The sequence below is a fragment of the Yamadazyma tenuis genome, chromosome 7 (genome assembly GCF_029203305.1).
Source record: "Yamadazyma tenuis chromosome 7, complete sequence".
Lineage (NCBI taxonomy): Eukaryota > Fungi > Ascomycota > Pichiomycetes > Serinales > Debaryomycetaceae > Yamadazyma > Yamadazyma tenuis.
In genome coordinates this window covers 772,703-795,337 of record NC_089467.1, presented here as the reverse complement: position 1 = coordinate 795,337, position 22,635 = coordinate 772,703, and the positions used below count along the sequence as shown (strand labels likewise).

The 22,635-nt window shown below is 46.3% G+C and overlaps 12 protein-coding genes across 12 annotated transcripts; 2 read left to right on the top strand and 10 right to left on the bottom strand. All coding sequences in view use genetic code 12, as the record gives it.

The window, feature by feature from the left end:
• Nucleotides 1-1,469: 1,469 nt before the first annotated feature.
• Nucleotides 1,470-2,876, bottom strand: VAN1 (Mannan polymerase I complex van1 subunit; the record flags this gene model as incomplete). Its single annotated transcript, XM_066158439.1, has 1 exon — nt 1,470-2,876. The coding sequence occupies one exon, from the start codon at nt 2,874-2,876 to the stop codon at nt 1,470-1,472; it is 1,407 nt and encodes a 468-aa protein (XP_066014536.1).
• A 120-nt stretch (nt 2,877-2,996) lies between these two features.
• Nucleotides 2,997-4,844, bottom strand: PSN45_005181 (phosphoglucomutanse/phosphomannomutase; the record flags this gene model as incomplete). Its single annotated transcript, XM_066158438.1, has 1 exon — nt 2,997-4,844. One exon carries the CDS (start codon nt 4,842-4,844, stop codon nt 2,997-2,999), a length of 1,848 nt encoding a protein of 615 aa, XP_066014535.1.
• Nucleotides 4,845-5,075: 231 nt separating this feature from the next.
• PSN45_005180 (uncharacterized protein) lies at nt 5,076-6,860 on the bottom strand (the record flags this gene model as incomplete). The annotated part of the gene is made up of 3 exons (XM_066158437.1): nt 5,076-5,463; nt 5,634-5,670; nt 6,269-6,860. 3 exons carry the CDS (start codon nt 6,858-6,860, stop codon nt 5,076-5,078), a joined length of 1,017 nt encoding a protein of 338 aa, XP_066014534.1.
• A 911-nt stretch (nt 6,861-7,771) lies between these two features.
• PSN45_005179 (Prp19-domain-containing protein) lies at nt 7,772-9,257 on the bottom strand (the record flags this gene model as incomplete). Its single annotated transcript, XM_006685575.2, has 2 exons — nt 7,772-9,186; nt 9,245-9,257. 2 exons carry the CDS (start codon nt 9,255-9,257, stop codon nt 7,772-7,774), a joined length of 1,428 nt encoding a protein of 475 aa, XP_006685638.1.
• Nucleotides 9,258-9,372: 115 nt separating this feature from the next.
• PSN45_005178 (uncharacterized protein) lies at nt 9,373-10,470 on the bottom strand (the record flags this gene model as incomplete). Its single annotated transcript, XM_006685574.2, has 1 exon — nt 9,373-10,470. The coding sequence occupies one exon, from the start codon at nt 10,468-10,470 to the stop codon at nt 9,373-9,375; it is 1,098 nt and encodes a 365-aa protein (XP_006685637.1).
• Nucleotides 10,471-11,024: 554 nt separating this feature from the next.
• fcp1 (CTD phosphatase Fcp1) lies at nt 11,025-13,391 on the bottom strand (the record flags this gene model as incomplete). Its single annotated transcript, XM_006685952.1, has 1 exon — nt 11,025-13,391. One exon carries the CDS (start codon nt 13,389-13,391, stop codon nt 11,025-11,027), a length of 2,367 nt encoding a protein of 788 aa, XP_006686015.1.
• Nucleotides 13,392-13,635: 244 nt separating this feature from the next.
• Nucleotides 13,636-15,276, bottom strand: PSN45_005176 (uncharacterized protein; the record flags this gene model as incomplete). Its single annotated transcript, XM_006685573.1, has 1 exon — nt 13,636-15,276. The coding sequence occupies one exon, from the start codon at nt 15,274-15,276 to the stop codon at nt 13,636-13,638; it is 1,641 nt and encodes a 546-aa protein (XP_006685636.1).
• A 133-nt stretch (nt 15,277-15,409) lies between these two features.
• PSN45_005175 (uncharacterized protein) lies at nt 15,410-16,456 on the bottom strand (the record flags this gene model as incomplete). The annotated part of the gene is made up of 1 exon (XM_006685572.2): nt 15,410-16,456. One exon carries the CDS (start codon nt 16,454-16,456, stop codon nt 15,410-15,412), a length of 1,047 nt encoding a protein of 348 aa, XP_006685635.1.
• Nucleotides 16,457-17,028: 572 nt separating this feature from the next.
• PSN45_005174 (uncharacterized protein) lies at nt 17,029-18,075 on the bottom strand (the record flags this gene model as incomplete). The annotated part of the gene is made up of 1 exon (XM_006685571.2): nt 17,029-18,075. The coding sequence occupies one exon, from the start codon at nt 18,073-18,075 to the stop codon at nt 17,029-17,031; it is 1,047 nt and encodes a 348-aa protein (XP_006685634.1).
• Nucleotides 18,076-18,329: 254 nt separating this feature from the next.
• PSN45_005173 (uncharacterized protein) lies at nt 18,330-19,892 on the top strand (the record flags this gene model as incomplete). The annotated part of the gene is made up of 1 exon (XM_006685570.2): nt 18,330-19,892. One exon carries the CDS (start codon nt 18,330-18,332, stop codon nt 19,890-19,892), a length of 1,563 nt encoding a protein of 520 aa, XP_006685633.2.
• A 241-nt stretch (nt 19,893-20,133) lies between these two features.
• PSN45_005172 (uncharacterized protein) lies at nt 20,134-21,189 on the bottom strand (the record flags this gene model as incomplete). Its single annotated transcript, XM_006685569.2, has 1 exon — nt 20,134-21,189. One exon carries the CDS (start codon nt 21,187-21,189, stop codon nt 20,134-20,136), a length of 1,056 nt encoding a protein of 351 aa, XP_006685632.1.
• Nucleotides 21,190-21,427: 238 nt separating this feature from the next.
• On the top strand, nt 21,428-22,627 carry PSN45_005171 (uncharacterized protein; the record flags this gene model as incomplete). The annotated part of the gene is made up of 1 exon (XM_006685568.2): nt 21,428-22,627. The coding sequence occupies one exon, from the start codon at nt 21,428-21,430 to the stop codon at nt 22,625-22,627; it is 1,200 nt and encodes a 399-aa protein (XP_006685631.1).
• Between the last annotated feature and the right edge of the window lie 8 nt (nt 22,628-22,635).

Here is a 22,635-nt window from a genome sequence, read left to right as displayed (position 1 = left end):
AATGGCCCACTAAATCAACCACTAACAGTTTATAAAAACACCCACAAAATGCTAAATGTTTCAACCACAGAAACAATATATATAACACAACGTGATAACTCCACCAGGGTTATATGTATTATTCCTTGCTTGAGACGATGCTGTGCCTACTATTTGCGAGGATGATTTACTCAATATAGTTAAATTTTAAACACGGTGTAACTACGTCCCCGGCGGCTTTTTTGTTATGAGGTGTGGAGCCCAGCACTCGTTTAGCCCACCTTTGTGGTGGTGGGGACGGGCATAGATACGCGGGACAGAGGCCAATGCATGCATGGGTGTATAGAGTCGTGTTTGTTATCTGGAGCTATTTGTATTTTGAGGCCATGCACTTTGTGCATTCCAGTTGCAGCAATAGGCTTTCCCGTTCCACGAAGATCAGCCCTATTTAGCAACAAAGAAGCCCATCAGTTTAGTGCACCTCGACGCAACAAGGGGAGACGGGCTGCAGGTGTGTGCAGGACACCCGCCCTCGTGTGTTTGTTGGTTCGGCTGACGAGGCAGACGTGTTTTCGTGTAGTAGAGTGTGGCAAGCCGGTGCAGCCGCCGTGTTTCGCGAGCCGGGTGTTTGGATTGTCTGATGGGACGCCAATGTGTGTTTGTTTTGGTAAATTTTGAACCACGAAGCATCTTGATTTAAGCTTTCGGGCTTCCGAGATGGGCGGGTGCTCGCCCAATGCGGTAAGATTTGGGGTCTGGGTTGCTAAGAATAGGTGATTTTATTTTGGGGCATTCGGAATGTTATGATACGAAGATGGTGTGAAAGAACCGGAGTAGATTTGGAGATTTGTGTGTGAAACTTTGCAATTTTGTGGTTGGAACCGTGTAAATGAGAATTTTGTTATGGGAACTTTGCTAATGGGAATCTGTCGTGGGGGACTTTGTTAATGGAACAATTTTTTTGTCGTTGACGACACTGCCTTCTCTGTACCTTGTACTGCCTATGCTAGTGATACTCAGACATTTTTAACCGTGATGATCGAGAACACACGTCAAGAAGGATCATATACCCCACTAAGGAACAACCTTTTTCCACAATTGCGCACAATTGCGTTCATTGACAGCAACTAACAAAATTTCCATGAACTCTTCAGTTCGTAAACAACTAACCTTCATGATCGACTCAAATGGTATCCATTAGAATCTTCAGTTGAAGGATTACCGAAAGTAATCAGGTCACGTGACAAAAAGCCAAGGCCTCAAGGCAATTGTGCGGTTTTCGTTCTGAAATTTTGCTGGTGGCACACTCGCAACTGGGCCGGGTTAACCCGACCGGGTTCGAGTCCACAGCGTGACATTTTTAATGATGAACAATACGGATGTGAACAATCTCTGAGTAAAATCAAACGATTTTGCGTGGATTAAAAAACCTGCCTTCCTACTGATATGAAAATGTTACTGTTGATTATATCTAGATTCTTCATTGTACCCTATGGGTTCTTCGTCTGTTTTTGACGTCTTTTCTTTCTTTCAAGCTTGGCTATCTTCATTAAATCATCTTCGCTAGGTTCGTAAATGTGCCAGATAGTATAATGAGGAAGACCTCCAACCCGGAAACCCATTTTCTTGGACATCTTCCCAAACGCTTCTGTTTCAGCGTGGTTCAAGAATGTGAAGGCTGGGAAGTGAACTCCTTGTCGGAATAACTTGGCTTTGGCAAGAATAGACACTCCTCCAACCCCATCCAAATCGACGGCTTCATTGGGGTCACCGTTCCGATCACGAATATACGCCAAATGAACTCTCCACGTAGGGTACTCGGCATACCCTTCCACTATCACATCATCTTCGTCTAACTTGGATGCCAATTCCAATGCTGGGTCCGATTCAATCCATGAGTTCAAGTCATATGGCTGTTCAAATGGGGGCTCATCCACCAAAAACGATGGTAATGGCCTCCACACATTGGGCACCATTACATCATAGTCGTGTTTCATCAAGTCTTGGATCACAGACCCTGGACACGTTTCAATATCCACATCTCTCCAGTAAACCCACGAATGGTAGGGCTTGAGAGCGTTGGTGGTCAACCAATTTCGGGCTCTTCCCATCAATTTTCTTCTGATCCCCTGCACTTTGACAGCATGTCTATCACTGAACCCCTGGCCAATAGCTTGACCGAAATCCTTTCGGTAGATGGTGATGGATCTAAATGGCTTCAGATAATCTTTGTGATAGTATCTAGGGTTATACGATTTCCGCACATTGTTCATATAATCTTGGTCCATGTACAACTGGTACAAGTCGGACGAGCCCCGACGGTACTTGGCCTTGATAGCCTCTTCCCTTTGCAACTTGTCCACCAACGTTCCGTTCTGTAGAGCCACACTGTATTCAAATGTCTTTTCCAAAGTGGTGTCACCCTCTGAACAGTCCGACACCAAAAACGCTATATCTATCAACGAGTGATCATACGTCAAGTTCATGATGTTGTGGAAGGCCATGGACAAGACGTGCTCGGCGTTTCGAAGCGGCATCAAGAAAAGCACCACATCCTGATTTTTCATACCTTGGGCCGATCCAGTAAACAGGTTCAAATCGTAATATTCAAAGTCGGGGCCCGCTGACCTCTCAGCCACACCATCCTTTGTGACCTCGTAGACCTTCTCGTCGCTGGTCTCCTCGTACGAGACCTCGAGATTATTGTCGATTATTTGAGTATCAATCTCCTGTGCTTGAAGCTCAGGTATCACCTTGGAACCATTGCCAACGAGTAAGAAGAGCACCACGAGCGCAGTGATGCCCACCAACAATCGCTTTGTGGTGATAATTAACACGTTCTTTTTCGGGCTGAACCGGTGGTGCACCGGGAGCTCAGAATTAAATTGCTGACCCATATTGATGTTGTTCTTGCCAGGTTTGTTTGCGAAAACTTCATTGATTCGCACCTCACAGACGTGCCGCAAAAATATGGCGTCCACCAAACAACTGGTGTATTTATGCTAAATAATTAAACACTACGAGTTTACCACTTCTTGCAAGCCGTATACATCTGGCTGGAACCAATGTTGACGTAAAACCTGCCAGCATGTACGCGCCAACAGGGACGCAACTCCCGTGTCACGTGACACTCCTTCGATATACACCTTCAACTTGGGCTCAGTGCCAGAGCCTCGACAGGTGAACCGTACGGTGCTACCCAGGTCACTTGTACTAGATAAAATGGCAGTTATCATCTGGGAAGTCGGGTCGTGGGGAAGAATCGATTTGTGGTCATTGGTGCTCGATTCGTATCCAAGTGTTAAATCTCTCCAGTAGGTGACCACAAAAGGCCCAATGGTCAGGGGTGAATCTCCGGGGTAGGAGGCTCTAATGGCTGTAAAAATCTGGTCGGTCTTTTCCAACCTGTCAAGTTTATAGTACCCGTTACACTCTTTGGAATAGCCGTACTTGGCATAACCCAGGTTTAACTTGTCAAATGGAGTCTGTTGGTGGGACGCAAACCACTGGTTATACATTTGCAACCATACCACCGCAGCCGAAATCCCGTCCTTGTCGTTAACCACGTCAAACATGAATCCTATAGCTTCTTCGTATCCAAACGGAACATGGTAGCCTTTTGATTTCAAATCAATGGCCTTATTTCCAATCCACTTGAATCCAGTCAAGGTATCCTGGAAGTTAAAGCCCTCAATTACAGACATTGATGCAAATATTTGCGAAGACACGGTTGAGTTCACGAGATATGTGTGTTTCAAGGTGTTCTTGGGAGTGTTCTCAATGACATATTGACCAAAGAGAAACCCTATTTCGTTCCCGGTGAGCTGCTTCCAGCAATCATCAGTCTTCACCGCTACCGAAAACCTATCGGCATCGGGGTCGTTGGCCACCACAAGCAGTATGCCCTTTTCGTCGGCGGTTTTTATGGCCATGTCCAAAGCTCCTTTTTCTTCAGGATTGGGGAATTTCACACTCCAGAATGTCGGGTCGGGATCCTTTTGGGCACTGACCACCGTCACTTTGACGTTATTAAAAAGTTGCAAAACTTTATCGAATATCTCGTATCCCACCCCATGCATTGGTGTATAGACAAACTCAAAGTCAAGGTCTTTAAACACCAACAACTTCTCTGCAACCGCCTCGATGTACGCCTTGGTGGTGGCCTCCTTTACAGACTTCATCAAGTCCAGGCCCGCCAAGTTTCCTACCACGTCCCACGCCTCATCGCTCCATGGCTGCAAGTTTTGTTCGATAGACTGAGCAATACCGTGATCAATAGGCGGAATGATCTGACACCCATTCCCATAGTATACCTTATATCCATTATCGTTGGCGGGGTTGTGGGAGGCCGTCACCATGACCCCAGCCGAAGCTTTGTAGTGATCTATAGCAAATGGCACCAAGGGCGTATGAACATACAGCCTATCACCACTCAATTCCCCCTGGAATTGAGTGGGCGATAAAGCGAGTGATTCCTCTGACAAGCAGGTCGTCGAGCCCAAGTAGTATACGGTGAATCCCTTCAAAATAGCCACACTGGCGGTCAACTCGGCGTATCTCTGGGAGTTAAACCGGTGATCATAGCCAATAACGATAGAATCCCCGCCATTTTTGGTCAAGTAGGCAATTAACCCTTGTGCTGCCTGAAGAACTGTCACGTCGTTCATATGGGAGAAACCTGCTTCCATTGAAGATCTTAATCCGGCTGTTCCAAAAGCTATCCGTTTGAAGAGCTTCTTGTGCAAAGTCTCATAATCTCCTGATTTTTGTAGCTCAAGGATTTCATTTCTGGTTTTGGGGTTGATATCAAATTCTAGCCACTGCTGTACAAGTTTATCGACGGTTTGTTTATCAGAAGCGTCCATGATCACAGGGTTTAAGTTTTGAATAGAAGAAACCTAGAGTATTCAGTTTTCGCACCTCACTCCGCAAAATCAAACTGGGTCTATTTGGAGTGCGGCGTAGACTAACAAGGACAAACAGGATATCGTAGACACAACTCAATGCAGCGATAGCGTTTCCAGTTACTACAGAGCCGAAGGACTGAAGACGATATTTATTGTCAATAAAGGGTATACAAATACAAGAAACGGAAATTAGGTCAAAATCCACATAAACATGCAAATCAACACCAAAGTTAAGGTGTTGGAGGTCTGAGACCCTTCACCCTTATAAAGCGAGGACACAATTGAGGTGGCACCAGTTGTTCCGGAACCAGTACCAGTACCAGTACCAATACCGCTTACACTGGTAGCGTTGATATCTGAGAAGTCGGTGATGGTTGACACCACAGGTGTTTTGGCTGCTTCGGCGGCATAAGTAGATGTCAAAACTTCTACAAGCTCTTGGGAGACAGGAATAGCACTTATCAAAGTTTTCTCATCACTGTTACTTGGTTTGTAAACCACCACAGTTTCTTCGCCATTTGAGCAACTCGTGGTGGTTGTAGAGGTAATAGTGGAAGTCCAGAAAACAGTGATTGTGCTGCAAGATGTTTTAGTAGTACCTCCACTGGAAGTGCTAGATGAAGCAGTAATGGTATCAGGGGTATATTCCGTATCTGTTACGACAGCAGGAGTCGCAGATGAAGTACTTTCTCCTGTAACTCTACCAGAGACCTTAGTGGAGATTCTACTGGAAGAATCTGTAATGACGGAAGTTGAATCCGATAAATCTGAAGCTGTTGCTGAGCTGATGTCTAAGGAATCTGTAGCTACTGAAGGCCCAGAGACTTGACTGGTTTCCGAAGAGGAACCAGAAAATTGAGTAGCCGAATCTAACAGTTCAGTAGCAGAAGTGGACGTCCCAGAAGAAAGTGACAGTTCGGATGTAAACGATGAATTGTCAATACTGGAAGAAGCTGTGTTAGAAGTCTGACTACTGAAGGATGAGACTTTTGAGCTTGTGGATTCTGAGCTCCTGGTGGATTCCAAACTGGTGGAATTAGAAGACTCAGAGGAGGCTGAAGATTTGGAGGATTCAGATGAACTTGATGTTTCAGAGCTGCTCGAAGCTTCAGACGAACTTGATGCTTCTGAATTGCTTGATGCTTCAGAGCTACTTAAAGCTTCAGATGAACTCGAAGCCTCAGACGAACTCGAAGCCTCAGACGAACTCGAAGCCTCAGACGAACTCGAAGCCTCAGACGAACTCGAAGCCTCAGACGAACTCGAAGCCTCAGACGAACTCGAAGCCTCCGAACTGCTCAATGCTTCAGATGAACTTGAGGCATCCGAACTGCTTGACAGGGTTGAGGCCTCCGAACTACTTGAACTGCTTGAGGACTCACAAGCTGGTACGGTGTTATAGTAAAATGGAATATCGCCTTGTGAAAGAGTTTCTCCGTTAGGATCGTTCACAGATATCTCAAGTTCAAGAGGCCCATCCAAGTTATAATAATCCATTTTGAAAGGGTAGAAATATCCTCCTACTAAGAACACACTAAAACTGGTCCCTGATCCATAAATCACATTGCTGTAACGAATTTGTGCTTTATCCAAAGAAGTCTTGAATCCATCACAACCACAACTTGATGCAATATCTTTACCAATGAAAATAGCAATATTGTCATCAATAGCATCGATATTGAATGTATATTCTCCACTTAACCCAGCATGGAAATAACCAGTAAATTTCAACCCAAGGGGATTCACCACTGTGCTACTTCCGTATAGATCGACAGGGCTGGTAGAATAAGAATCCCAAATGAAGTCCACGTCGGTAACTCCATAGATAGTATCCACTGGAGTGGTATCATCAATGTATTGAAGATAGGAAGAATCCTGCCATGAGGACACAGGAATTATATCCACTTGAAGCCCTTGAGAAAGCCCTTCTGGGTAACACTCTACTGGTTCACTATCAACACTCGTGGCAGACATTTAAATCACTCTAAAATATGAAGAGCTTGAAGGTAAGTTTGAAATATCCAATACCCAGGATATCTCCATCTTATTAACTGTTGGAGGCGGCCAGTGAATTATTCTGCCTAAACAAAGACTCAATTCATTTAACAAACCAGGCATTTAAATATTATTTACACTACAAGATTATCTAATAGTTTGCCGTGTTGTGTGAAAAATACCCTCAATCCGGACAATTTTCTGATGATGTCGCCTTTAGTATTTTGAACACTTTTCGAGATGCAGTTGAGCGTCGCCTCTATAAGCGAGGATAATATGCTGTAATACGAGGTGTGGAGATTTGCAAACGGCAGTGTTTAGGTATTTTCTGGGGTATTTTTTGTAGTCTGCACGAGCAAAAAATTAAACCAGGGTTATTGGGACCCATTACTCAAAGGATTTATGAATAGGAGTCTTGATAGATTTGTGGCTTTCGGCAAAGCCTTATAGATATCCTTTTCAAGGACAGGGAACAGGGCATTTAAGATGTTGAAAGTTGTACTCGACAATCCTAACTACTACATAAGCACAGGGTTTGAGTTATAGAATAGAAAAAACCTAGAATCTAGTACTCAGTTTTTGTACCTCGTTCCGCAAAATCAAACCGACTCCATTTGCAACCTTTATTGTTTGATAAATGAAATGTTAGTTTCACAGAAATCTAGTTGAGACATGTACAAATCATACTCAAAGTGTCTCATATCTGCACCAGTGATAAATAGGGGTTTGCAGTAAATAACTCGCACACCCAAGTATTTTGCAGCTAATGTTGCGATATAATACAGAATCTAAACGTATATAAGGTGCCAAAATGATGTTTTGTTGAATGGCAATTTGTAGGAAGGTTGCTTTTTTATAGAAGTACCCAGTTTTGATAGCTCAGTTGTCGTTTAATTGAACTCGATCTTGAAGTTCTTGATGGAATCCCCCAACTGCACTCCATGAATCACTCCATTCTCAAATTTTGTGATCACCAAGTTCCTCGTAGACTCCACTTCAACGCTCTTGAAGAAATCATTCCAAGTCTTCCCTTTCTTAGTATACTTATGGAAACTGATCTCCTTACTGTTGCAAGTCAATAGTAAAGAGCATGATTGGTCAATTGCGAAGTCATTAAGCTCTTCAAAGTCGATGGTGTGAACAACCGAGTGATTCCTCAAGTCAAAAACTTGCAAGCTGTGAGCGGATTTATCACTGGATGATACAAAGAGCCAGTATCCATTCAAACCAAACTGGACCTTATCCACCGTCGGATACTTTATTTCCAAAGTGGAAGCCACAGACCCATCAGCAACTCCATACACTAAGACGGTCCCAGAGGTGGTTCCAATGGCCATCAAGGCTCCATCGACATGGAAACTGCCGGTGGTCGCAGTGTATTCATTGTCCAACTGCACAAACAAACACTTTTTGTCACCCACATTCAAAGACCACGACTTGGTACACACAACAGCGTAGATGTTCTTCAACTTCGGGTGTGGTTGTATGTCGACTATCTCGTCCCGAAACTTGATTGTAATTCCCTCGAACTTGATCTGTTTTTTGCTTGCAAACACAGGCACCACTAAACCTTCAAACTCAATATAACTTACATGTTGCACAACCCCTTTTTGAGTGGCCACAGTGTTAGTCTTGGTCACCAAGTCTAAAGTAGTGGTTTCCTTACCACTACTGACCAACAATTTCTGCACTCGTTCATCAAAGAAGAAGGCATTGTACTTTTTGATCGAAACATCTCCTTCAAAAATGATACTCACATCGTCAGCCGCCGGCAACGAAACCTTCTGAGTTTTGTGTTGTTGGAAGAGCTCCTGCCTTGCAGCCTCTATTTCCTGAACAGGAACTGCCACATCCAAGCCGTTGGAGCCATTTTCATGATCCTCTTCTCCCATCGCATCGTTCCCTATGGACAATGTTAACTCCTGAAGAGCGGTCTTGACATCATCCCGTTCCTTAATAGCGTTGGCGGCCACCTTCACGGCGGCATCGTAGTTGTACAAGGCCGAGCTAAGTTCTTGACGGGCTTTGTGCAACAGCTTTCTCAAGCTGAATATCTCAAGCGCCATAGAGTCAAATTCATTTTGGAAAGTCGTAAGAAGTGATGGAATCGAGTTGAACGACGGAGGCTTGGGTGGTACTACTGTTCGGTCTTCGACATTGATGGCAATGAGTTCTTCCACTCCCAATGGTTCATCAGTTATTGGATCTTTATTGTTGGTTGACACATAGGTGGTGATAAGTTTTCTGTCAAAGATCTTACCACTCCTGGGTGAAAGCACCGGCTCCTTGGCCACTTCTCCTGAAACTAGACATTGAAGTTAGTATATCACTCCCACTGGGTTGACATTATAAGTTATACATACGTGCACAAAACATCGCTGGTGGTTGAAGATGAGATTTTAGATGTTTTCGCATCGATTTCGCATCTTCAAAACACATTACATTTAACCCTATACACAAACCAAATATAAAAACACGTTGTATGAACAGTCTAATGGTGGCCATGGCCATGTTCATGGTCATGACCGTGAGACTTGTATGAAGCCTCATCGCTGGAGTGGCCTCCATGGGTGTATGCCATTTCTGGCTCGTGGTGAACCATAGTCCTGAACCGTCTTCTACCAGTGGCGAAAAGTCCACAACAGTGGCCCAACAAGTTGAACACACAACAAATCCAGGCGGCGATAGCACCAGAGAACACAAACGCATAGAAGTTGATCGACATGAACGCCTTGATTCCGTATGAACTCACATCATCATTTACCTGACTTCTGGTGTAGGCTACCGTACTAGTAGCCAAGGCAGCTCCAACAAGTAGAATGATAAATATCACACACTCGTACAAGAAATTCAAGAACGAAAGGCAGCACGAGTCGGGACTCATGAAACATCCTAAGAGCTGAACGGCAACCGAGATAACTGCCAATACAGCTCCTGCTAATGTCAACCCAAAAGATGCAAGCATCAAGTTTCCAAACGTTTTGACCTTGGAGTTCATATCACCCGGAAGATTGAAATTATCGTAGCTCAAGTTGTCAACCAAATAAGTGATTTCTTCACTGAGAGTGGTACTGATGGTATCACTATCTTGTAAAGTGTTGTTCAATTCGGCCTTGAACACCACAAGTGGATCGAACTTGTATCCGGGCTTGGGCTTGGAACACCATGTGATGTTCACGTTGCTGTTGTCGAACGTGCTATTGCTGCTGGAGTCTTGGCTTGTGGTGGTTCCTCTGCAATATCCCCAATAACTGACTTGGTAGACGTTAGATAACCCTAAGTCGCTGTAGGAAAGAGCTAAAATTTCGTCAATGCTCGTAGCGCTGGTGGAGGTGGCTGTGGCACTAGCACCGGTCGCAGTGGTGGTGCTATCGCCTGTGACATCGATGATTTGCGATGCAAAGTCTCGCTTTGAGAAGTTGGACGAATCCAACAATTTGGATAAATCGAGGTTGTCCAAGTGGATGTTGAACAAGTACGTCTTGGTGAGGTAGCTCTTATTGGCGTAGGACCCGGTGAGGGCAAACACCGACAAGACTGCTGCTGCTAGTGATAGGACTATCAACAAGAATCTGAAAAACTTGAACATCAAGGGATTGAGTAGTTATTGAGCAGCTGAGTGATGGCAAGCTGGAATGGATAAGTAGATCCAATTGGTATTTGTGTTGTTTCTATTTTCCCTTGCCGTTAATGTCAGTAATGGGTGCAAATAATGTCTCTGTCACGGACCTGATCAAAATACCTGTAGCAAAGTTGGGAATTGAAAGTTACTGGAAACCCCATCAGGGGGAATCAAGTCTCTTAATATACTATCTATCATGTGCACTCCCCCCCTTATACCTGATTTGGGTACCCGATCTATCCCCTGTTGCTGGCGCTCCTTGCCAAATCAGTGAGAAATGGCTGGCTTATTGTCGTGCGCGCACCGTCTGTCAATTGTCCTTGTGTGTAGTGGCTACATTGCCTAGACAAGAGCCAATCAAGACCTGCCGATCAGTTGCTTGGGCGGTTAATATCAGGCCTTAACAACTGTGGGTTTGTGGCTATGTCTAAATTAACTCTAATTTAAAAAAAGGCATTGTGGGTGCAAATTGGCCGCAAAATGCGGTAGCTCCTTAATATATTACAACTAACTATAACACATTACTCGTCAAGATCGTCAAACCCGTCCAACAACTCCTGTTCTAGCTCATACAACTCAGCCTCTTCGTTCTCTTGTTCTGGTGCTACTTCGCCCTTACCAACTATCTTATTCTTCTTTGCGTGCGGAACCTCGTTAGGGCCTTGGTCAGAATCATCAGCTTCGTCGTCACGAGATCTCTTTTTCGAAGTCGACAAGTATGCTTCTCGAATAAACGAGTCGTGGGCGGCAGGGACCGCTTCGTCGTCCTCGTCGTCGCTGTTTTCGTGGTCTTCATTCTCCTCTTCGTCATCGTCGCTGAGCCCAGCGAGAAAATCATCCACTTCTTCATTGGCCTCATCAAGGTCATAGTCTTCCATGGACGCAATGGAGTCAAACCTGGGTCTTGCAATGATCGTTTCGTGTTGCTGCTGTTTTTGCTCCTGTAACGCTTTTTGGTACTTATCCAAGTCTCTCTCGTCGACATACCAATTCTGGCTACCCTCGTCAATCAGGTAGTCAGCTTCATCCACCTGTTTCCAACTGCTCAAACACACAAAGAGCCAGTCGGGAGTGACGATCTTGATGTTGGGGATGAGTTTTTTGGCGGCTTTGACCTTAAATGTAAGTCCTCCTTTGAAGTTCGTGCTATTGGGGTCTCGACACACAACATGAGTCACCTCAGGGTACACCTCGTTCACCACCTTGACTCCAAACTGCTTACACCAGATGACAATGTCAGCTGAGTCAGGGTTGATCCCTAAGGGAATAATTCCCGAGAAAAGTATCACCACTCCTTCCAAGCACTTGCTCTTCAAATTAGGTATCACGTACGTTAAATCCGGTCTTTCAGGATTTTTGGAGTCAAGAATCTTGTAGTACTCGTTGTGAATGTTGGAGAGGGCCACCTTAAGCGATTCCAACTCGTTGTCATCGTCGTACAAAAGATTATCCTCTTCTTCGTCGTTCGCAGCATCGTCGTTTTCGTTACTTGAGTGTTCGCTATCGGACTTAGTTTCGTGATCGTGGTTTATCTTTTCAAGATCATGCTGCAACTTGGCCAATGGCCGGTCGTGCTGCTGTTGCTCCAATGAAAGAGTCCGGGACCGTGACTGCTCGATCAAAAGATTCTTATTGTCTTCACCACCGCCGATTTCAACGAGTCTATCGACCGCAGAATGCGAGTGATCGATATTCTCTTTGTCCTCCTTTGAATCTCCAGTATCCGACACATCGCTTTCACTGTCTGGAGCATCACCATTGTCCGATTCGGCAAACTCGTGTTCAAGGTCTTCTTCCATGGCTTCCAACTTTGCAATTGATTTTCTCTTCTTGCTGGGACCGGTGATTTGGGTGTTTTTCTTTGGCAAAAAGCTCGAGTTGATGTCTCCAATCCCCACAAAGAAGTCGTACGGTACCACCTTGATCAAGTTGTCTTCCCACTGCCACACATCGCCTCTATCATCAATGATAGCGACCATGGACTGATCCACCGGAAACAACCGTTTCAAGTTCTTGTGTGTCAACGAGCCACTCTCATCTCGACTCAAGATCCGGTCTCCAAAGTACTCGCCTTCGGGGTCGATGATCTTGGCGATGGCCAATGCGTAGTTTCGGGTGGCCATGGTGTAGATATGCATTTCATAGATCTCGGCCATTTCCCGAAGAAACTCTTCCAAGCCCGGCCGCAACTTCACGTAGTACCAGCACTTCGTGGGCGACAACTTGGGCCCGCTCCAGTTGGGCGGCGTGATGGGCTCCTCTTCAAGACAAAACGATTGTACATCTTTAACAGCTCGGTAGTTGGGATTGGATGGATCCAGTTGCCATTCTCCTACCGTGGGGTCCACCGTGGCATGGATCACCGTCTGATCAAGGTCCACCACCAAAATCAACTTCCGTTGCTGGGTGAGCCTGGTGGTGGAGTTCTGCTCGATTTTTGCGGCTTCTTCATAACTTATTTTCAACCCAGTATTATCGTGAGACATTGAGATGGTGGCTCGATCTTCGTAGTTGAAGCCAGTATAGTCCTTCTCGTCCTCTACCGCCTTCCCACATAAGGCGCACAACCCGCCGTACTGCACCGCGTGGGCGCATGGCTCTCTGATGGAACACAATACGATACCACTGTGGTTGATTTCTGCGTTTTCGTGGGTTTTGATTCCTAGCACTTCACCTTCAACGGGACTCTCGTACGCACCAATGCGTTCCACGCGGATCTTGGGCGGTGGATCATCCTTGGAGTTTGGGTCATCCTGATAGTCCCAGTATTTGTATTTGAAGATGGTCTGACGTTTTCGAATGCTATCACCCGAGGAGCACAAAATAGATGAGATTGTCACGGGAAAGGGTACCGACAGCGGCAACGTGATGGGCACCGTTTCTGACATGTGCTGGAGTTATGTGGGTATGGATGCTGGAATTAGTACAATTGGATGGGTGAATAGCAGATTGCAATATGATAGGGGTGGGCTTCCCAGTTGTTTACTGGAGAAATGATGAGCATGCGCGCTGCGAAGTTATCCATTGGATGAGATGGTGCACAAGAGTAGCCACAGTAGTATACTGGCGATAGAGGGCCGAACGGTGGTACAGAGTACTTTATCTATTTGCGTATTTCGTTATGTGTCGTTATTAAGCGTCGCTGCCATCGCTAGGCTTGTCTATGGCCATTTGAGGAGGTGGAGACCCCAAGCCATCGAGAACATCAAAGTCCATCTCATCATCATCAGAGCTGATTTCTGGGGCCTCAAAGGCTGTTGAAGCAGGGGCTGAGAAGTTGAGCTTGAGTTTAAGCTCGGGTTCTGGAGATGCCCCAGGTATAGAGGACTCCGGAGCAAGTGCCCCTGAAGATGGAGTAAACGATGGAGGCATGGACGACTCGGGCGATTTCGTCTCCCTATCGGTGGGAAAGGAGTTCTCTTTGGTATCAGTTCCAAAGAGTATTTCTTGCATGTCTTCGCCATCAGCATCACTATCACTATCACTGTCAATGCTGTTGTTGTTGAAGTTGAAGCCAAATTCGATGGTATCAGCAGCTTTGGCCGCTTCTCTTTGCTTCTCCAACTTAGCCCTTTCGGCTAGTATCTCTTGAATATGAAGTTTCTGGTTCTCCATTCCAGCCTTCACGGACACCATTGCAAGATGGAGATCCTTTTCAATAAGTCCATCGAACTCCTTCTGTTTCTCCAAGGTGATAGACTCTGTTCCGTAAGGTGAGTAGTACGTCTCCGCTTGGAGGTATATGTTGGCGGCCCGCTTCTTGCGAGTCTGTTCGATTTCTTGCAGTCGACGTGCTTTTATCTCCAACCTTTTCTGAGCATATGCCAACACGTCAAACGGCTTTTCACTGGCTACAGGCTGCTTCTTGGCCTCCGCTTGTATAATCCCATCGGGGTTATCGTCAGCGTCGTCAGCGTACTCGGGAAGCTCAGGGGGTTTGTGCTCTTCGAACCGGGGTCCTGGAGTCTCCATTTCCAGACTCATTATACTATCTAACTCGGTGTCTTCGCTCATGGGCGTATCATATTTGACGTCTTCTTCGATCAAATTGTATAAAGACTTCTCGGTGAGCCTTGACTCTTGCACCAACTTGACCCTCAACTTCTCCATGTCTGTCAAGGTATCCCTGTAATTGGCAGTGTTTTGAAATGTGTAGTCTGGCGGGAAGTCCGGAAAGTAGCTGGGGATATAGTTGGGTTTGGCAACATGGCGGGGCACCAAGCTGGTGATTTCGTATGTTTGGTTCATGAAAAACGGCTCACTTTCAGGCTCAAATGACACCTGTTGTAGACTTACCAACTTCTGTAAGCTTTCCTGATTGACAGCATCGATGTGTACTTTCAGAAGGTTGTAGACCTTCTTGCCAACCAATCCCAGTCGGTAAAGGTCGGAATAATCGATGTCTCGTAGATTGAACGAGTATCTTATATCGTTCAACGAGGGCTTTGTTCTTCTTTGAATCTCAGTAAACTTCTTGATTCCATCGACTGTTTGGTGTAAGTATATCAAGGCAAGATCTGTGAGCTCGTCCAAGAACTCTGCCGACACGCTGAACCCCTGGGTCTCTAGAATAATACCAATCAACTTTGCAACTTGGAAATCCATCGGCGTGCGAGCATAGTGAGAAACCGGATTGTTGAGAAGCTGTAAGGTCTCATCATTCAACATGCGGCGGCGTTGACCCAACGTATCTCCAGCAGGCACCGTGCTACCGCTAGCCAGGGCCAGAGAGTGTGTCGGCGCTGGTGACGAAGTTGATTCTTTCTCGTCCATTTGTGCTGGTGTAATGTTTCGATTGTTTTTGGCAGTTCGCGCTCTTTCTATAAGTTCATAGAATTAATAACTAAATAGCCAGTCGTGAAACAAACATGGAGGAGATAAATAGATATATAGTGTATGGAGATATCTACCCGGACAAGAGGTACTCCACGGCTCCCTGGACGTTACCACCGCTTCTTCTCAAGGCTGCCACGTTTCTGTCAAAGTCAAAAAAACCCATATCGTTCAACTGACTCAACTGGCTGGCATATCTTTCTTCTGGAGGACGAGAGTCTGTCTCGGCGGGGGGCTGTGCGCCACCGGCACCGCCAAACATGGCGAATGGGTCGATAGGAGGCATACCATTGCCGAACATAGAGGCGAATGGGTTGGGAGGGTTTGTACCGGTATTGGTGGTGGTGGTGGTGGCGTCGGTCGAGTCGCCAGTGGGATTGGCCCCAGGAGCTGGGAAGCCGGTGCCAGGCTCTGGGAACCCAGCCCCACTGCCCATGCTGTTTCTGCCCATTTCCATCATCGACCGCATCATCTCTGGATTCGACAACATCTGTCTGAAAAATGGGCTCTGCAACATTTCTCTGGCCTGAGGCCCCAACGCCCGCAACTGGGGCGACTGCTGGATGAAGTAGTCCAACATTTGCGGGTTGGACAACAACGAGTTCATACTTTCTTGGAACATGGGATTGGACATCATCAGCGACATCTGCTCGGGGTCGGGCATAGCGGCGTTCATGCCCCCGTCAGGACCAAACATCGACGCGGACGGCAACTGGGTGTACCCGGCGTACCGGGCACCGGTCAAGTCTGCCAACGGGTTAAAAGCGCCCTGCCCAGCAGAAATGTTAGAAGGCACCTGGGACGATTGGTTGGACGCAGGTGTCGATTGTGAGTCGGTGGCGGTGGTGCTGACGGTGGAGGAGTCGCCCCCCGTGGCGGCGGCCTTGGCAGCGCTTTTCACGAGGTGGATGGTGTGGCCTGACTGGATTTTATACGATGCCACTGTTTCTGTATCTTTCAACACCTTACCAGAATAGATTAATCTCTGACGGTCAGAGGGAACGTCTGCCTTTGCAGAAATTTGCTCCTTCAACTCCAATATGGTGCTGGACGTGGCAGTGGTCACCTCGTACTTTGTGTCACCCGAAGATTTGATGTTTACGGTGATTGACTCGGACATTGGATGATAGATAAACCGCACAAATCTGAGTTTGAGATTTGAAGTTTCTAGAATGCGCCTTCGGTCGTGCGGGGTCGGACTCCATTGGCATGGGTATGGGGCTGGAGGTAGTGGTGATGGGGTTGTGAATGGATGAGATTATTGGAAAGAGGCGAGGAAGACGAGCATATTGGTGGAATTTGGGGGCCAGAGCGGTGGTGTTGGCCAATTGGCAATGGTGTGAGTCGAGTAGATTTAGACTGAATACGGGAGACGGCTGTATCTTGAGTATAATCAGAGCTGATGTTGTGAATTGTTGCTGCCGGGTGGTATAAGAATGGATTCGTATATCCATAGGAATTTTAAGGGCACCTCTCTGGTTTCCATTTGAATAGAATGTTTGGTTGTAGACTAAGATCACATCTTATATTCGCAGCCAAACTTGCGAAATTGGGTGTGAGAATATCTAGGTGATCTGCTGTCTTCTACTGTCCTCGGTACAGTCCTCGTGCATTTCTATGTATAGCTAACTTTGTGAGACAGGGTTTTTCTGTTTTGCTTTTTCTGTTCAGTTCTGTTCAGTTCCGCTCGTTCTACCCTCTATTGTGTATTTCAGCAAGCTGGTCGCAAAGGTCCAAAACAGACTCTTTGAGCAGACGAAATGTCATACCAAGCTCAGCTATAGCCTTACTAGAATCTGTCTTGAAGTGGGTTCCAGTAAGTCTATGGCCTGGGTTTCCCGTAGGGACTCCCTCTCTAAGCTTCTTGTCACTCCAACTCTCTCTCAAGATATCAGCAATTTCCTGGTTATCGAAATCCCCAGCAGAAATAAGATACCGAGAGTTTGAAGCAGCTTCACTCCCCAAAGCCTCTACGTGAGCCCACGCCAAGTCCCGTACATCCACAAATAACGGACCCTTGGTGGGAGGCACTTCTTTGCTGGTGGCAATCGTCCAAACCACCGAATTGCTCAAGTTCAAATCCTCAAACGTAGTGAACAATTGGTTCGACAAAAGTGGACCAAACACCATCGTAGGACACAAAACACAAAGATCAAATTGAGGGTTTTTCTCCTCCATGAACTGCCAGGCTGCTTTTTCCGCCACGATTTTCGAGGCTCTGTAAGCCAACAGAACATCTTTGGTGTTGGCCCCATCTTCCCACGTAAGGGGACTAAATTCTTTCTCGGTGTAAACATAGTCAGGTTGCAACCCTTTAGAAGCATCATAAACAGCAGCAAACAGCGAGGTTATAATCACTCTCTTGACCTTCGGTTCGGTCAAACTGGCCTCCAACATGGTGACGGTACCGTCGTACGCAGGTTTAAGAAGTTGGGCTTCCATATCTGTGACAGTATATGAGAATGGTGATGCCAAGTGAAGCACTCCGTCACAGTCTTTGACAGCCTCCACCAACTGTTCGTAGTTTCCGATATCTGACACCAATGCAAATGAGAGCTTCAGTTGATGGTGCTCCTCGAAACATGCTTTCAAGGTATTAAACTTATTTTTGGATCTTGCAGCGGTTTTGACTTCATACCCTCTGTCTAATAATTGTTGGACACAGTGGGCACCAATAAATCCAGTTGCTCCAGTTACAAGAACTTTTGAGCCAGGGCTCACCAGAATAGGAATCGTCATATGTGCACAGGTTTGAGTAGTTGTAGGGGGATTTTCTTATGTTTCTATATAAAGCCGAGTATGAGAATTGCGATGGCCGATCGATGCCGGGGACTTTTTGGTTGCCAGATTAGGTATTGTCGCCGGCTTATCTTATCGTAAGGCATCCACGCGCGCAGCATCAGCGTGTGCGGAAATCCCACCGGTCAGTTCTTATGAGATATATAAAGACACCAAAAGACCATAATGGTTCTGTACAGCTATCAGTACCTACTATGTCGACCGAAAAGGACACGACAGTTTACGAGGAAAAAAGCGTAAGTGAAGTGGCTCCTTCTTTGGAGTTCGCGGCCGGTGAGATCAAAGACTTAGACCTTAAGATCCACACCCAGGCGCAAAGTGATCCCAACTTCAAGTATATCAACGACTTCGATGTCGAGGCTCACGAGGCTGAGGACACGTCCTATGAAAAGGTGGTGGTGAAGTTGGCCAAGCAATTTTTGTTTCCCATGACTTTCTGCTACTTTTTGCAATTTATCGATAAAGTTACGTTGAACTATGGTAATGTGATGGGTCTTCAAGCAGAACTCGGGTTGGTAGGCGACCAGTTCTCGCGCCTTCCCATGTCGTTCTTCATCGCGTACATTGTGTTTGAGTTTCTTCAAATGTTTGTTATCCAGAAGTTCCCAGTTGCCAAAGTGCTTGGAGTTAATGTGGTGATCTGGGGGATTTTAACAGCATGCTGTGCTGCCACCCAGAACTTTGCTGGAATCTTGGTGGTGCGGATTTTGTTAGGGGCATCAGAGGCTGCTATTGTTCCGTGTATGATGATTTTGACGTCCAACTTTGTGGACAAGAAAGATGCTGCTTTTTTCACGGGAGTGTGGTATAGTGGACTTGGAATTGGGCAAATAGTTGGAGGACTTCTAAGTTTCTTGTTCCAGCACGTTAGTTTGACTGCTCCCGTCTCCGGCTGGAGAATCATGTTCATTGTGATTGGAATGTTGAATATTTTGGCTGGGGTGTACGTGTTTTTGGTACTTCCTAGCACTCCATTGGAGAATAAGAAGTTGACTGCGAAAGAAAAGTATGTTTTGCTTGTAAAGTTGACTGAAGGAAAACTTGGAGTCACCGGTAAGATCTTCAAGCCCAAACAGGCGTTGGAGTTGTTGTTTGATATCCAAGGGTGGTTATTCTTGCTCATCTGTGCAACCATCTCGTTTTCTTCCAACACCATTTCCACCTTTTCTTCCATTGATATTGTTTCATTTGGGTTCACCTCCAAGGAAGCAGCGTTGTTGGGAATGCCTTCGGGGGTCGTGAGTGTGTTTGCGTCGGTGGTGGCCAGTTACTTTATCAAAAGAGGATCTCCAAGGTACTTGACAATTTGTTGTACGTTGGTTCCAGCAGTGGTGGGGGCTGCCCTTATGTCGTACTTACCAAGTAACAACAAAGCGGGTCTTTTAATTGGTATCTATCTTGTGAATTTCATCACTTGTCCATATGCGCTTGCGATAGTGTGGGCCAGTAGTAATGTGTCAGGAAGCACCAAGAAGATTGGAATGCAGGCTGTTTTCATCAGTGTTGGGTTTGCTTTGGGTAACATTACTGGGCCACTTAGTTACCGTGCGGTGGATGCTCCAAAGTACGAGCCTGCCAAGGTATCGATGCTTATAACTCAGTGTGTGAGCATTGGGCTTGCGTTGGTGATTGTGGGAATTTATTATATCAGAAACAAGAAGAGGGACAAGTATGTGGGAGAGTATAAAGATGAGACGGAGAATGCCTGGGCAGACTTGACTGATTTCGAGAACAAGCGGTTCCGGTATTTGTATTAGTGTATTATGAATGTAGGTAATAGAGATAAGAAAAGCTGCTGTAGTTGTCTATTATAACTCAAGTGATATACAGATGTGATGTACAGATGTACTACACTACTCGTGTTGCACATGTTCTGTTCTCTGTTCTGTCTCACTATCATCCACTGACATCCCAATTGCTCTCCACAAATTCTCTACAACTTCTGAAGTCTGCTCATTTATTCTCTACTAATTGTCTACTCCCCCAACTCTCCACATCCTATTCAAAAAACACCTTCACGGTGCGGTGGGCCACCGCAAGATCAAATGCCGTTCTCTTGATATAATCGGATGCCTGCCACAACGTAGCATCCATGTGCATAAACGGATGAGGAACTCCAGGATATCTCTTGAACACCACGTCATTTCCGTTCTTAATCATCTTGGTGGCATACGCCTCTCCCTCGTCTCTCATGGGATCACATCCAGCAGTATAAATCACCGTCTTGGGCAAATTGGTGAAATCTGGTGCAGTAATAATACTCTTGAACCACCCGATTTCCTCAAACTGCTGGGCCCGCTCGGCCGCATCCGATGACAACGAGTCCCACTTTAACTTGTCAAACCACTTTAACCGGGCCCAATTCAAAGTGGGTGCAAACTCGCACTCCTGGCACGATGGGTAGGGCGAATCGGCAGCGGTTTTATACGGTTCAATATCGTCAACTTGGGGAGTACCGGCCACACAAAGCACCAACGAGATCCCCACATCTCGCGCAAGATGGCTCACTGCTAAGCAGATGTTTCCTCCCGCTGACACTCCTCCCACCGAAATACTATGCTTGTTGATATGCAATTTTTCAGCATTCTCATAGACATATTTAGTGGCTTCAAAACAGTCCTTGAGTCCCGTAGGGTACGCAAAGTCGGGTACAAGCCTGTAGTCGACGTCAATGACACAGATCTGGGCCAAATCCACATAATGCTTCAACACGTGACTCTCGGTGTCCAAGTCTCCAAGACCCCAACCTCCACCGTGGAAATCAATGTGCACCGGTAACACCACGTCGTCGGCCACACCTTCGGGGCGGTAGATCCGCAAACGCACGTCGGCCCCATCGAACGACGGGAATGTAATGTCGCTGATGTTGGAGGTTTCGGGTGCTGGAGCAGTTCCATATGAATAGATTTTGGAATAGTTCTTACGCAATACTGGGAGGTCAATGGGCCTATTGGGGGTGTTGGCGACATGCTCATCGTAAAGTTTAACGAAGGCTGGGTCCATTTTTCCCACCATCGATGGGTGGATTGGGTTGACGGCTTCGTGTCCAGACATTCTAATTGGTTGTTAAGGATGTGTTAGCAGTGGAAGTGTTGCAATTTATATGGGGCGCGGGATCGGAATCTGGGTTTTAGTGGCCGGAATCTACCTGGTGGTCTGCGGCAAAAGAGCCCGGCCCCAGCGCCGCAAACCGCACTTGGTTATCGGTGGGAACTTTGCAACATTCCGCTCTTATCGCGCGCTGCTTCTGTTACTTAATGGCCCATTATGCTCACGATCCACCAAACTAACCATGTCTGAAAATAAAAGGTTTCTTATTAGTGGCGCCGGGCTTGTGGGCTTACTCATTGCTCAGGCATTCAAGGCCAGAAACATAGATTTTGTCATTTTTGACAGAGACATCGATGTTCATTACAGAGAAAACGCCGGTTGGGCCATCACCTTGCACTGGGCTTTGGAAAACTTCAAATCTTTATTACCACCCGACTTGGTGGAACAGATTTACGCGGCCCAGGTGTTGCCAGGCTTTCATGAAAAAGATACCGGTAAGTTCATCTACATCAATGCCGCCTCTGGGGATCCGGTGGTGTCCATTCCTCCTTCAAAGCGATTGCGGGTAAGAAGAGAGCAGATCAGAAGAATGCTATTGAGTGGAATTGACGTCCAGTGGAACTGCAAACTCGACAATATTGATACCACCAATTCTCAGGTGACGGTTACCTGCCTGGATGGGACTGTTTTCACCGGGGATGTGCTTATTGGATGTGATGGTGCCAACTCGATGACTAGAAGAATCATATGTCCGGAAAATGGGCAATTGTACCAGCTCCCGGTGAGATTCTGTGGATCACGTGTCAAGATGACAAAGGCAGAGACCGACCAAATTGCCGCCGACTTTGATCCCTTGTTATTTCAGGGAACTGTGCCTGAAAACAACACGTTTTTCTGGTTCTCAATGTTGGCAACACCAGAGTACACTCAGGAAGAAGATGTCTATTATGCCCAAGTTAACTTGTCATGGAATGTCCCTGACTACGACGAGCCTTTTGTCACCAATGTTGATAAGACCGAAGCCATGAAAGTGCACTCACAGGGATTGAACCCCAAATTGAAATGGTTGGTTGACAGAGCGGTTGAGGACCCAGACACCATTTTAGAAATTAACTTATGCGACTGGCCAGTGGTGGAATGGCCCCACCAAACCCAGGTCTTGTTAGCTGGGGATGCCGCCCATGCTATGACGATGTTTCGGGGTGAAGCAGGCAATCATGGAATTACTGACGCCTTTGAGCTTATGAAACATATCGACGAGTATTTGGCAGGTCGCAAAACCTGGGAAGTGGCTGCAAAAGACTTCTGTAGCGGGATTAAGGCCCGGGCTGCTCCTGCTGTTTTGCTCTCCCGACAAGCATGTCTAGATGCCCATAATTTCTCGAAAATCAGGCCTGACACAGATCTGCCCCTTTTGAGTATGAGAAAGAACACTAAGTAGCTCAATAA